This window comes from Megascapheus bottae, chromosome 18 (assembly GCF_031878675.1).
Source record: "Megascapheus bottae isolate mThoBot1 chromosome 18, mThoBot2.hap1, whole genome shotgun sequence".
Lineage (NCBI taxonomy): Eukaryota > Metazoa > Chordata > Mammalia > Rodentia > Geomyidae > Megascapheus > Megascapheus bottae.
In genome coordinates, this window is record NC_143526.1 from 27,963,513 (window position 1) to 27,977,190 (window position 13,678).

A 13,678-nucleotide genomic window follows, 5' to 3' on the forward strand; every position below is an offset into this window, starting at 1 on the left:
GTTTAATAGCAACTTTATTTGTAATTATAATATAATCTTTGAAAAGAATCCTTAAATGTTTCTCAGAAGCATATCTATTTTTTACAGTATATCCTAAATATAACCTAAATGCAACATTCAACTCAGGGAAACAACACTTATACCTTCAAGTCAGCTAAATTAAAAAAATTGCTTAGCTATGATTATTTCTGTAATCATACAGGTTTCCAATTCTGGATGTAATTATTCTGACTTTACTGAGAGGGAATAGGAGACTACCCTATCTGAAAAATGAGTAAGATTTTCAACCACTTCTTCATGACTTCTGCATTAAACTGAACAATCTAAATGGAAATGCTAGTGATAACATAAAGTTGGATGTTTTGAATTTTTTTTTACAGGTCGTGGAATCTTGGTCCCATTGTAGCTATAATATCAGCATAGGGAGCGCTCTGACTCAGCTCAATAGCCTGTTGTTTTTTTAGGACAAGAAAGCTATAAAATTTGGCAGCTGCTTGTTTTCGGTCACTGTTTTTGCAGAGTTCCATCAAGCTAAAAGACTGCATTCCCTTCTTGTTAGATTCCTGAGGAAAGAGAAAAGGAAAAAAAATCATTATAAGCAGGCTGTGGATAGATGATCATTAACAAATTATTGAAAATTTTGATGAGACTATGATATCCTCAAAAGGAGAAATATAAATGACTTCAACAAACTTGTTTACAAAACATGGTATGTCATTAAGCATATCATGGTCCTTTTTTTTTTTTTGAGGACTGGGACTTAGAATCAGATTCCCACAGAATTAATTTTTTAGTTAGAAATATACTAGTAGATATTGGCCAGTATCCCTATGCCTATTAAGAAGCATTTTTAGAAATGTCATTACAAGTTTTTATAAGTCCATAACACATAAATTAATGAGTGAAAAGATTTTATTGTGCTTCATCTCAAACATGTGGCAACCTTTAGAGATGACATAGCCAACCTTCATTTATTTCCTCCCTTAAGAGAATAGGTGTGTCGGGCCGGGAGTTTGGCCTAGTGGTTAAAGTGCTTGCCTAGCATGCATGAAGACCCGGGTTCGATTCCTCGGCACCACATACATAGAAAAAAGCCGGAAGTGGTGCTGAGGCTCAAGTGGTAGAGCTCTAGCCTTGAGAAAGTCCAAGGACAGTGCTCAGGCCCTGAGCTCACGCCCAGGACTGGTAAAAAAAAAAAAAGAGAATAGGTGTGGATGGAGTGGCTATTTCTCCTGGGATAGGTTTGTCAATTTCATTTGAAAAACGCTGAGAGGACAAATATGCAAGATTAAACATATGTGTTTATTATTTCTGTTCCTTTCAGAAGTGCCCTACAGTGAATAAAAAGTGACAAAAGCCATAAAGACAAAGAAAATGAAAGATATGACTAAAAGAAGCTGGAACCTAAGTATCAATAGGGATAAAAGGTCAGGAAATGGAGACATTAGCATGCCATGGACAAAAATGAAAGGTGAAACTAAAACCAGTTCCTTGAAAGTCTAAGGAGAAGTTAGACCCTATGTCTAACTACTCTACAGCCTCACAAAATAAGGGACAACTATGCATGTGACAGAAGGCAAGAAGGTTTCTTTCCAAAGATACCAATCCTTGAGGCTCTGGATTTGAAACACCAACAATGCGGATAAGGAAGGGAAAGTATCAGACCACAAATTGGAGGATTGAGCAAATTCCAGACCTGCCCTGTAAGATAACCAGTCTCTGAAGCTTTACTGCCTCTTGGTGCCTAAACCACTAGTGTTATGTTTATATATCCTAGTGTACAAATTTAATAACTACTCTGAGGAAACTATCCATTCTAAGGGGGGGGGGGCGGAGAAGAGAAACCCTTTAGCTAAAAGCATCCGGGGAAAAGGCACTACCTACTTAACTTATTCTAAAGACTGTAAACCTACATACAAGCCCTAGCATGTAAATTCTGATCCATTTTTTTGTTGTCTTGCCCTTAAATAGAACATATAAGGACTGACCCACTAAACATTTCAGTAAAATCTCTAAATTTAAAAACCAAAATAGAATGTTCTTTCAAGAGAATCACTGTGGAAAGAGAATGCAAAGAACAACAAAGGCCATAACCTATGAAATTAAGAAAAAATCTTTTTTACTTCATCCAAGCAAAGTGATTAGGATAACTGCTACCTAGAGATGGTAATGATCACACAGAGGAAGAATGGTATGATGAAGGGGCCGCCAAGGAACACAGAAACTTTGGTCATTATATTGGCTATGGTGATAGTTTCACAGGAATATAAAAGTCTCAATCTCCAAAACAACACAAAGCTGGGCTGGAGGCATGGATCAAGTGGTAGTACTTCTACTAAGTGAGCAAACATGAGTTCAAACCTCCTATACCAGCAAGAATAAAAGAGGATGAACTTTCATTAGATAAAAGAAAACAATTGATAAGAAACAATTGATAGATCAATTGACATATTTAATACTATAAGTTAAAAGGAGTTTATCATATTGACAGATAATTTGGAACAATAAGTAAATGGGAAACAATGAAATAATGTATTAATTTAGACAACTCAGCCATAAAATTTACAAGAAATATAATTACACTATAAAGCTTTACATTATGAGCTAAATTGTAGATAGTCTTTGTGAGAGAAACTGCTATATTATCGCTTAATATTCAATCTCTTCTTTCATAGTAATTGAATTATTAGATGTGTCTAAGGTTTCTAAATTAACGTTATATTTCCAAGCTAGATATGGCAATGTGACTAAAATGTTGATAAATGAACTGTAAAGTCTTACAGGCACGCACACACACACACACATGCATATGCTCACAGGCACACACACACACACAAAACCACACAACTTCTGGGTCCTGACCTTTGTTTTTTTGGTCAGTTGTAGGACTTGAACTCTAGGCCTGGTTGTCCCTGAACTCTTCAGCTCAAGGCTACCACCTTACCCTTTGAGCCATAGTGCCACTTCCAGTTTTCTGGTTGTTAATTGGAGATAAGAATCTCACAGACTTTAGTGCCCAGGCTGGCTTTGAAATGAGATCCAGATCTCAGCCTCCTGAGTAGCTAGGATTACAGGTGTGAGCCACTGCACCTGGCATTTTTTTTAATTGTTTGGTCAGGCAAGGCTAGGGCTCTATCACTTGAGCTACAGAACCACTTCTGGCTTTTTCTGTATAGGTGGTACTAAGGAATCTAACCCAGGACTTCATGCATGCCAAGCAAGCACTCTACCACTAGGCTACATTCCTGCCCCTGGGTCCTGTCTTTTTTTTTTTTTTTTTTTTTTGCCAGTCCTGGGCTTGTGCTCAGGGCCTGAGCACTGTCCTTGGACTTTCTCAAGGCTAGAGCTCTACCACTTGAGCCTCAGCACCACTTCCAGCTTTTTTGTATGTATGTGGTACCGAGGAATTGAACCCGGGTCTTTGCGCATGGTAGGCAAGCACTTTAACCACTAGGCCAAACTCCCAGCCCTGAGTCCTGTCTTTAAACAACCATTTGTTGCTGATTAGAATACAGACATGTACTTAGACATTTTATGCTTTTCCAACAAAGCTATATATCAGATTAAATCATTACCTGAGAGAGAATTTTTTTTTCTTTTTTCCTGTCCTAGGGCTTGAACTCTTTGTACTCAAGGTTAGCACTCTACCACTTCAGCCACAGCACCGCTTTTGTCTTTTTCTGAGTAGCTTATTTGAGATAAAAGTCTCATGGACTTTTTTGCCTGGGCTGGCTTCAAACTATGATCCTTAGATCTTAGCCTCCTGAGTAGCTAGGATTACAGGCATGAGCCACTGGCACCCAACTATTTCTTCTTTAAGCCAAAGATATTTTCTCTCTGTTACAATTAAGCCTGTACCACAACTATTAAAATTGTAACATATAATCACTAAATAATATGCTAAAAGGACACTGAGATAGCTGATACAATTAAGCTAAATCTTCATTTTCTCCCCACAGAAGTCAATTAATAAAATTCAAAGCTGAACTATCAAGAAAGAGCAGTAAAAATATACCAATTAGAAATCTGGATATAAATAGTAAAAGAAACAGTTTAGTATAGTTACTTCTGGTAAAGTGGAACTCAGAGAGAAGGAAGGGAAGGTTAAAAGACTTTTTTGCCAGTTCTGGGTCTTGAGCTCAGGGCCTAAGCACTGTCCGTGGGTTTTTTCAAGGCTAGAGCTCTACCTCTTGAGCCACAGCACCATTTCTGGCTTTTTCTATGTATGTGGTATTGAGGAATCGAATCTGGGTCTTCGTGCTTGCTAGGCAGGCACTCTATCTCTAGGCCAAACTCCTGGCACCAAGACTTCTAGTTTTTTTCAGCCTTTTACAATAGTACCATTGGACATATATGATAAAGATGCAAATTAAAAATGACTTACGTTATTATTGGACATAGGTAACTAGGGGCATAAATGTAATTAAAAGTGGATTAGAACATGCCACCACAAAGTGGTATATTTTCGTAGTAGATATATAACTCAAAATTATCTCATTCTGGTGGAATTTCTCTTCAGTCAAAACTTGTTCTGTTTTCACGAATATATAAGTGATGACATCAACACTTTCTCAGAATTTTAAAACTTATTATGCAGGTATGTACAGAGGAACATTTTAAAAAGAAGAGCTGATATATTCTACCACTTACCTGTAGTTTATTTAACATCTGATTTGATCTTTGATTCCATCTCTCTTCCTCCCTCATTTCTTCACTTCCCAATAATTCCTATGTGATTGATAAAAATATTTCGTGTAAGTAAATCTTACTTGTCTACTACTTGCAAAAGTTCAGTATTAGCTGAAACAAGAAACAACTACAATATAGAAATACTGCCAGTTTATAGTCCAAGAACAGACAGAATAAAATTAATACACATATAAATCAATACATTGTACACATGCCTTCTCTTCTAATATAGTAATTGAAAATAGGACATTCTGCAATCTATATTGGCAATGCATCACAAAACATTGTGCCTTTATATATTTTGAGAAGTAAAGTTAGTAAAGACAACCACTCTCAGCTAGGACTATTCTAATATTGGTCAATCTGAACACAATTGTCAGTAGTAAATTTAAAGTTGAAGTTCTAAAAAGATAAGGGAGAGGGCCGGAGTTTGGCCTAGTGGTAGAGTGCTTGCCTGGCATGCACGAAGACCCGGGTTCGATTCCTCGGTACCACATACATAGAAAAAAAAAGCCAGAAGTGGTGCTGAGGCTTAAGTGGTAGAGCTCTAGCCTTGAAAAAGTCCAAAAACAGTGCTCAGGCCCTGAGCTGAAGCCCAGGACTGGCCAAAAAAAAAAAAAAAAAAAAAAAGATGAGGGATGAAAGAGATCACATTTCAAGATGCATTGTACTCATAAATGGGCATGTTGAATTATAACCCCTTTGTACAACTACTTAAAGATACTAAAGTTTTAATAAATACTGCAGAGTTAAACTTTGACCAATAGAAAGACAATGAAAAGGTTATATGATCTAAAAAAGATCTAAAAATAAGTAGGTGACAATTGGTTTAGAAACTTCATATTTCAAGGGTACCCTGTCCAAAATAAGGGAACTCACTGCCTACTGTTAAGAGTGTTCTGAATAGGGTCATTGTTTTTGGTCTTTAAATCTTAACGACCTTCAGAAATGCCTCAAGACTTGAACCAGCAAAGCTGAATTCTCTTTACAAGAACTCACTCTAATCTATTACTAGCATCTTATGAGCCCAAGAACAGAAATTGGGCATAAGAAAAGTGTTGACTGGTCTAATATAAAGAATAGACACGAGCCAGGCACTGGTGGCTCATGACTGTAATCCTAGCTACTCAGGAGGTTGAGACCTGAGGATCATGACTCAAAGCCAGCCTGAGTAGAAAAGTCCCAGTGAGACTTTTATCTCCAGTTTACCACTCAAAAAACAGAAGTGGCATAGTGGCTCAAGTGGTCATGCCCTAGCATTGAGCACAAAGAGGCTCGGGGACACTGTTCGACCCTGAGTTCAAGCTCCACAACCAACATATGAAGGCTTGGGAGCATGGAAATTGCACAGACACACTTTTCCTATGATGGCTCTGATTATAGCACCCAACAGCATTTTTGCCACTTTAACACATGCCCAACTGTTTGTCTAGTTTCATGCATAACTCTGGAGTTCGGACATTTCTTCAAAGTGCTTTCAGGTTCAAGGACTTCAACAAAGTGATTTCAGAAAGCTCCAGAATATTTTGCCTGCCATTTTAAATCATTTGAGGCTAAAAGGACTCTAAGACTGAATCCAGGAACTGCTGAGCTCCTGTTCTCACCAGCTACACTGGCTTCCTGGTCTTGCTTGTATTATGACATTTTTTACATCCCCAAAAGACTGATTCAAAAGTATGGTCTTTTTTTTGTTGAAGTTTTTCCAAATCTCTCCAACCTCAATGTATTTCTATTCCTTTCTAATCTGTCCTTAGGAAATAAGTTTATTGACTTAATTATATTTATTTTGTAGGTGGTTAAATATTGTTAAATATTTCTGTAAAAAACTCTTTGTCAAAGATCCATGAAAATGTAATTTTTGCCTAAAAGACACAACTAACCAGGAAAAAAAGAGCTCAGAATAAATAGCCTGTGTATTTTGCTATTATTTGTCAATTTGATCTGGACACCCTACAACTGAATTTATGCTTTGGAAAGCCTAGTGGATTATTTAAATGGCTGAACTTGTGCTCCACTGTGGTTTACCTGACCACAAATGAAAATAGTGTTTATAGAAGCAAGAGAAAAGTGAAATGAACCATATAGCTCCTAGCTCAACTATTAGGATATTACAGATAAAATGTTTAGGCTATTTATTCTCTTAGATTATACAGAGAATTTAACCCATTTTTCCATGGATGTAAAAATAATTTCAAAGTTGTGAAACTCACTGTAAAGACAACACATTTAAAAAATTAACATCAGTCATAAATAGGTGTTTTTGTTGTGTTTTTTTTTGTTTTTTAAACTAAAGAACTGGTACTAAGATTCCTTACAACTTTAAAATGCCATTAGTACTCTGGACCAAGGACCAGAGAAATAAGGTGTTAACAAACTCATAAGGAGTCAGAGAAATCATATTTTATATGTCACCACTATCAACACATGCCCTTTGAATAGAACATTTTCTTTTTCTTAATTTTCAGAAGTCTTGTACAGATATAGAGCTTAATCCCATACAATGTTGAGAGGGAAAAAAAGTACAGTATTTTGTGCATGATTTTCATGTTCCTGATTTGTTGGTTGGTTGACTAGTTTGAGACAGAGTCCTGCTATGCAGCCCAGGTAGGCCTCAAACACAAGTCTCTTGAGTGCTGGAATTAGAGTTATGTACCACCATACACAGTTAATTTTCAGATGCTCTAGCCTATCCTCCTATTATATAGCATGGAGGTTTTTTTATTTTTCTAGAGATAAGGATAACTTCAGTGATTCTCAACATTTAAAAACTTATCACTACCTTTGGATGAGCATTAAAAATATCACACTTTCCTTTAAAATTATTTGAAGTTTCAAGATAAAGTAGAAAATAAAAAATGTCAGAGAAATTCTGTATATTTTATCAAACTATTCCAAAATCCTCTTGTTCTATTCCTGAATTTTAGGATTAAAGGGATTTACTACATCTAGTTAAACATACCTTTGGAGATTATAAATTTAAATTATAAGTTTAGAAATGAATTTGACAGCTCTAAAAACCAAACGTTAGCTATATAAGATATAAAATAGTATGAACAAAGTGTTTAAGAAAATTCTCAAGACTACATGTATGTTCACCAATTCAACTGGATGATTTTCTTGGGCTGAGACGACATTCATTGAAGATGATTCCTTAGCAGCTGGAGGAACCAATTCAATAATACCCTGCTAAGGAAAATTAGAGGAAAATAGATAATTCTACTGGTGGTTGTAACAATCTAATTTTGTTCAATGCTTTTTATCACATAAACTCTCATTTCTCAAAATTTTATTTGAGATATCCAAGGCAAGCAGTTGACTTAAGTATTCCTTTCCCAGTTAAGAACTTCCCTTTTTGCTGCCTACTCTTTTCCTTCCTATTTCCCTCTTCACTGCAGGCCTCACATCAAAAGTTTCTGTGTTCCTTTTAAGCAATTTTTTTCTAGATACAGATCTCAGCCTTTGGTTTCAGGCCAGTTGTAGGTAGCAGAGAAAAGTGACCTGCAGAGGTCAAGCAGAAGCAATGAGAGAGGGAGAAAGGGGGAGGGAAGGGATATTACTGTCCTACCCAGGGCCCTGACAAGATTTCTGCCAACATTACTGGAGGTGTCACTGACACCATGATGTTCTCTGCAAGAGAACAAAGACGTCTAAAGGTAGAGGGAAAAAAGAGAAAGCCAGAAATTCTCCATGCCTCATTATCTCCTCACTTGCATTGCCAGGGAAGCTGTTGATTCCTCTGTGTGTGTGTGTGTGTGTGTGTGTGTGTGTGTGTGTGTGTGTGTGTGTGTGTGTGTGTGTGTGTGTGTGCGCTAGTGCTGGGGGTTGAACTTGGGATCTCAAAACTCTCACTTGGCTTTTGTGCTAATGGCTGCCATTCTACCACTTGAGCCATGCTTTTTGTTTGTTAATTGGAGATAAACATTTCATAGATTTTTCTGCCTAAGGTTGACATAGTCTAGTTAGGCTGTCTACTTAGGCTGACTCTGAATGTCAATTCTCAGATCTCTTAAGAAGCTAGGATTATGGATGTGAACCACTGGGGCTCAGCTGTCAGTTCCTTTTCATCTTCAACCTATCTTCAAGCACTTTATTCCCTAGTTATCATCTCTGATTGCTTCCTCTACTCTATTTCTTTTTTTTTCACCTCAGTTTATAAAAAATTGCATTTATGGAACCTTATGTTCTCTCCGATTCTCCATGAATTTTCTACATTTTAGATATTCTCAAATTAACACTTTCTGTACATAAAAATTCTGTTTTATGAAAATTTGAAAATAATCAGAATTAATATTTTCCTGGCTCTTTAAACTGATGGTGTTTCTATATTTCACTATAGTATTTGTTCATCATTTTGGAAACAAAATAAGAATTCAAGCAAAATATATGGTAAAAGAGTAAAAGTTCAAAAGAACATCAGTTCTTTCCTTCTTTTCACTTCAAGTACATGGGAAAATACATTTTAATATATCTATGATAACTGTGCTCATATTTCCCTTCCAAAAATCATAAACTGAAAAAAGGTTGCCTAATCACAATTTCAATAGGCACCTTTAAAGAAATGTCCAAGTCCAAATGAGAAAGATAGTTCTGGTAACCTATTACAGTAATATTGAGTACATTATCAAAATATTAATAATTCTGCTTTAATGCACTGTGAAAAGATAACTCTGAATTCCTTGAGTGGTTGTGAAAATACAGTGATGACAGAACTGACTAGAGAAGCATTTTTTTGTCTAGTGTTATATTTATACAACTAATGAGATTTAGACAATATTTTATTTTTGCCAGTCTGGGGCTTGAATTCAGGGCCTGGGCACTGTCCTTGGGCTTTCTCAAGACTAATGCTCTACCACTTGAGCCGCAGCATGACTTCTGGCTTTTTCATGAATTGAATCCAGGGCTTCATACATGCAAGGCAAGCATTCTACCACTAGGTCAAAGACAATATGAAAGCATATTGTTTCTAACTATGTGTTCAAATAGCTATGTTTTTCACAAATTATATTTACAATAAAATTAATTATTTTCATTTTGGTCAGACATTGAGAGAGTCTTTAAGATTAAAGGTTAGCAAAACATAAAGGTCTAGAAGATACTCTTTTAGTAGTAGATGGATAAATTTATAAAAAAAAAAAAGAACAAAATAGAGGTTTATTGGCTAGTTCTAAAAGAACCTACAAAATACTAAAAGGGAGAAGGGTAGTAGATTCTCTGCAGATAGATGTTTCAAGTACAGAGATCATTCATCTATCTTGTAAAATACTGTTTCATTGTGAAAGTATCTTATGATTGACTTCTAATTTTATACAGTCTTGCAGATGAAAATCATGTATTATCCTATAGCACTGCTATTTACTAAAGAAAACCCCATAGAACTATAACATATGAAACATGAAATGAAATTTTAAGGAGACATATCAATATCTCAACATTCTTTCACTATTAGAAATATATTGCTCATCCTGGGGCTTGAACTAAGGGGTTAGGCGCTGTCCCTGAGCCTCCTCGTACTCAAGGCTAGCACTCTATCACTTGAGCCACAGTGCCACTTGTGGCTTTTTTGAGTAGTTTATTGGAGCTCAGTCTCAGGGGTACTTTTCTGTCCCAGCTAGCTTCAAATTGCAATCTTCAGATCTCAGCCTCCGGAGGAGCTAAGATTACAGTCATGAGCCACCAGCACCTCACGTGGAAAATTAGTTTTATGATTTTCTCTGATTATCTTACCTCAGAGTTAATATTTTTATTGGTTTCCTCATGAGAGCCACCCTTAGACTCATCAGTCACATCCTTCCATGTTTGGAGCTGATCTAATTCTTGCTGTGTATTTGGCTCTTCCATCATAAAGGTTTCTAAATTGTCAAGGAAATAAGGAATGTATAAACAACATAAATTCAAACTTGAAATGGGGTCGGCTTGTTAATAAAGAAAACTTTGGATAGATAACTTAGAACCCAAGGATATAGGCAAAGAGTGAACAAACTTTCCTACGGCTTCCTTTCTCCCTTCTCTGACTTTTTTGGCCAGTCCTGAGGCTTGAACTCTGGGCCCGAGCACTGTCCTTGGGCTTTCCTCTCTACCCACTGGAGCCACAGCACCATTTCTGGCTTTTCTATATATGTGGTACCTAGGAATCTAACCTGGATATTCGTGCATTCTAGGCAAGCACTCTATGACTAGGCCAAACTCCCAGCCCTTCTTCTCTGACTCTTTTTTTTAAAATTTTTTATTGTAATTAATAAAAGGGTTACATGATATTTGCCAGATAGAAGGTGCATTAATTCACATACATTGATACCCTTTCACATGTCTTGGTACCCATTATCTTCTCTGACTCTTAATCACCTCCTTTCTCTATCCTCTGCCAACCATCCCCTCCATACTCAATCACACAATTACTCACAGGACAACATGGATAGGTCAAGTTCATTGTGGCATAGTTTCAGTAGATTCCAATGCTTTTGGGAAAGGTTATTATGAACGGTAGACTCATCTCATAAGTTGACTTTAACTTTATGATTGTCATAATAATAATCAGTGATAATTAATACTCTAGGAATCCACTAGTTAGATGGCAATATTTATGCCTCAGGTTAATCAAATTAATATAGTACTATTCTTACCCCTATCTGATTTTCTATGTTAGTTGTGTTAAAGTGAAACATCATCCTTCTAGATACAAACATTTTCTCTTTTTTGGAGGGGTTCTGAGTACTGTCTTGGGGAAGAAGATGAGAAAGAGTAAAGATGCTTTACACATATGATAAGCAATATATATGATGAATGATACATGTTATAAATTATATTACATGTAGCGTATATCTTTTGGCACTAGGGATTGAATTCATGGCTTTACACTTGCTAAGCAGACACTACCACTTGCAACATAGCTCCAACCCTTTTTGCTTTAGCTATTTTCTAGATAGGGTCTGAAAGTAAGCACTCATGCTTCTTTCCAGAGGTAGTCTTACACCAAGATCTTTCTACCCATGTCTCCTTTGGCTAGGAATCAGTTAGGAACTGCTATACTCAATTTGTTTGTTGAGGTAAGAGTCTTGCTAATGTCAGTTCTATTCTCTGCCTCTCAAGTGACTAGAATTGTAAGTATGCACCACTGTACCTGATTATTTCATGTTATTAATGAAAACTTGGAGGTGAAAATTAATGTCAAAAGCAGAAAAATAAATATGTTAAGTTCAAATGCTCTTTAAAATTGGTATCTGTAATTGAAAAGGTGGATCTCATTTTCATTCTTTAGTATAAAATAAGATTTTGGATAACACAAAATTCTTCATAGCAACAGAATTAGGAAGTCTTACCTATGTTTTGGCTTCTCACTTCATTCTTTACTGACTCCTTTTGTATAACTTTTCTTCCAATTTTAAGGACAGAAGACAGAAAGCATTTTGAAAACAGCTGGAAAAACATATATTTTTATTAAATTGATTTTGTATTGCTGAAGTAAAAGAATAAAACGAGTATATATGATAAAGTAAAACTAATTTATACACACATATTCAAATTATTTTTACAAGTTATAATTCTGTTGTATATATATTTATTTATTTGCAAACAAACATTGCACTCAGGTAAAAAGGATGGAAGCTATTACCATTTTCAACTCCTCATGAATCAATTCCTGGGTAGCAGTTGATAAAAGTGTATCCACTCCTCCCTTCTTCTTCCACATCATTAATTTCCGTGTAGGAGGTGCGAGTTCCAGAACCATGAGTGTGTCCGTAAAAGAATTCAGTTGTTCATGCATTGCTTGGCTACTGATTTCCTTGACTGGATCTATGATCAGTCTCCTTTTCTTGCTTTTCCTTTTCTCAGCAGTACCTGAATTTGGGTGAGGGGGAAGGCATAATCTGGGTGCTAATAGTTCACACTTGTAATCCTAGCCACTTGAGTGGCTGAGAACAGAAGGATTATAGCCTGAGGCCAGCCGAGGGGGAAAAATGTTCATGAGACCCCTCCTAAAACCATAGGTGGGTGCAGTTGTCCATGTCTGTCCTCTCAAGCTATGTGAGAGGCTGAAATTGGGTCAGGGCAGATATAACTTCAAGACTCCATTTCTACAGAGGGAAGCGGGATGTGGTGGCAAGCATCTGCTATCCCAGCAATGATGGAAAGCCAAGAAACAGATGGCAGCTCAGGTGCATACCCGGGCAGATAGCAGACCATACTTAAAAATAACCAGTGAAGCTGGGCGCCGATGGCTCACACTTGTCATCCTACCTACTCAGGAGGCTAAAATCTGAGGATCACAGTTCAAAGCCAGCCAGGACAGAGAAATCTGTGAGATTCTTATTTCCTATTAACCACCAGAAAACCAGAAGCAGTGCTGTGCTCAAGTGGTAGAGCAGTAGCTTTGAATTGAAGAGCTCAGGGACAGCACCCAGACCCAGAGTCAAGCCCCACGACTGACAGAAAAAACAAAAAACAGTAACAACAAAACAAAACAGAGAAAGCCAAGTCTGTGTGACTTAGCAATAGAGACCCTGAGTTCAAATCTCAGTACCATAGAAAAGGAAAAATAAGCCTGTGTTCAATTGTACAGCTTTGTAAAATAACATTTTTAGATAATACATCCGTAAGAAACATATCATAAACACCTGCAGAGTTTCAGTGGGTAGAAAATTTTCTATTTTCTGAAAATGTTTTACAAGTATTTTGTAGAATACCTGAACAGCCAAAAGCTGATATGTTTTAAAGGTGTTGCTTCAAAGTGTTCAGAAAGGACTTTGCTGACCTTCTAAGTGGACAATTCAGCATGGACCGGAGGCCACATTAAATGAGGGAAGTTACCCTATCTAGAGGGTCCTTTAAATGCCTATGTAAGAGTGTACTTGAGACCTTACTATTTATTTGTCCAGTGTGATTTTCCTCTAGCACTGAAATTCATATCTAAATTCAAGGTAGGCAGCCAGATCCATGGACTTTTAACTTTTAGGGAAGTTTACCAGTAGAAAGAAAGAAGATGTTGAGACAA

The 13,678-nt window shown here is 36.7% G+C and overlaps 1 protein-coding gene across 9 annotated transcripts in view; it reads right to left on the minus strand.

The window, feature by feature from the left end:
- Rad21l1 (RAD21 cohesin complex component like 1) overlaps window positions 1-13,678 on the minus strand; it is a 30,156-nt gene continuing 16,478 nt past the window's right edge. For 3 of the 9 annotated variants that reach the window (XM_090352101.1, XM_090352100.1, XM_090352107.1), the window contains 6 exons: window positions 12,299-12,525; window positions 12,006-12,102; window positions 10,414-10,538; window positions 7,774-7,875; window positions 4,651-4,728; window positions 2-563 (listed from right to left, as the gene is read on the minus strand). In XM_090352101.1, the coding sequence (XP_090208227.1) occupies window positions 375-563; window positions 4,651-4,728; window positions 7,774-7,875; window positions 10,414-10,538; window positions 12,006-12,102; window positions 12,299-12,525 (818 nt within the window). In that variant the 3' untranslated portion in view covers window positions 2-374. Of the gene's footprint in view, window positions 564-4,650; window positions 4,729-7,773; window positions 7,876-10,413; window positions 10,539-12,005; window positions 12,103-12,298; window positions 12,526-13,678 lie in introns of all 9 variants that reach the window. The other 6 variants (XM_090352106.1, XM_090352108.1, XM_090352103.1 and 3 more) reach the window with 5 other exon arrangements.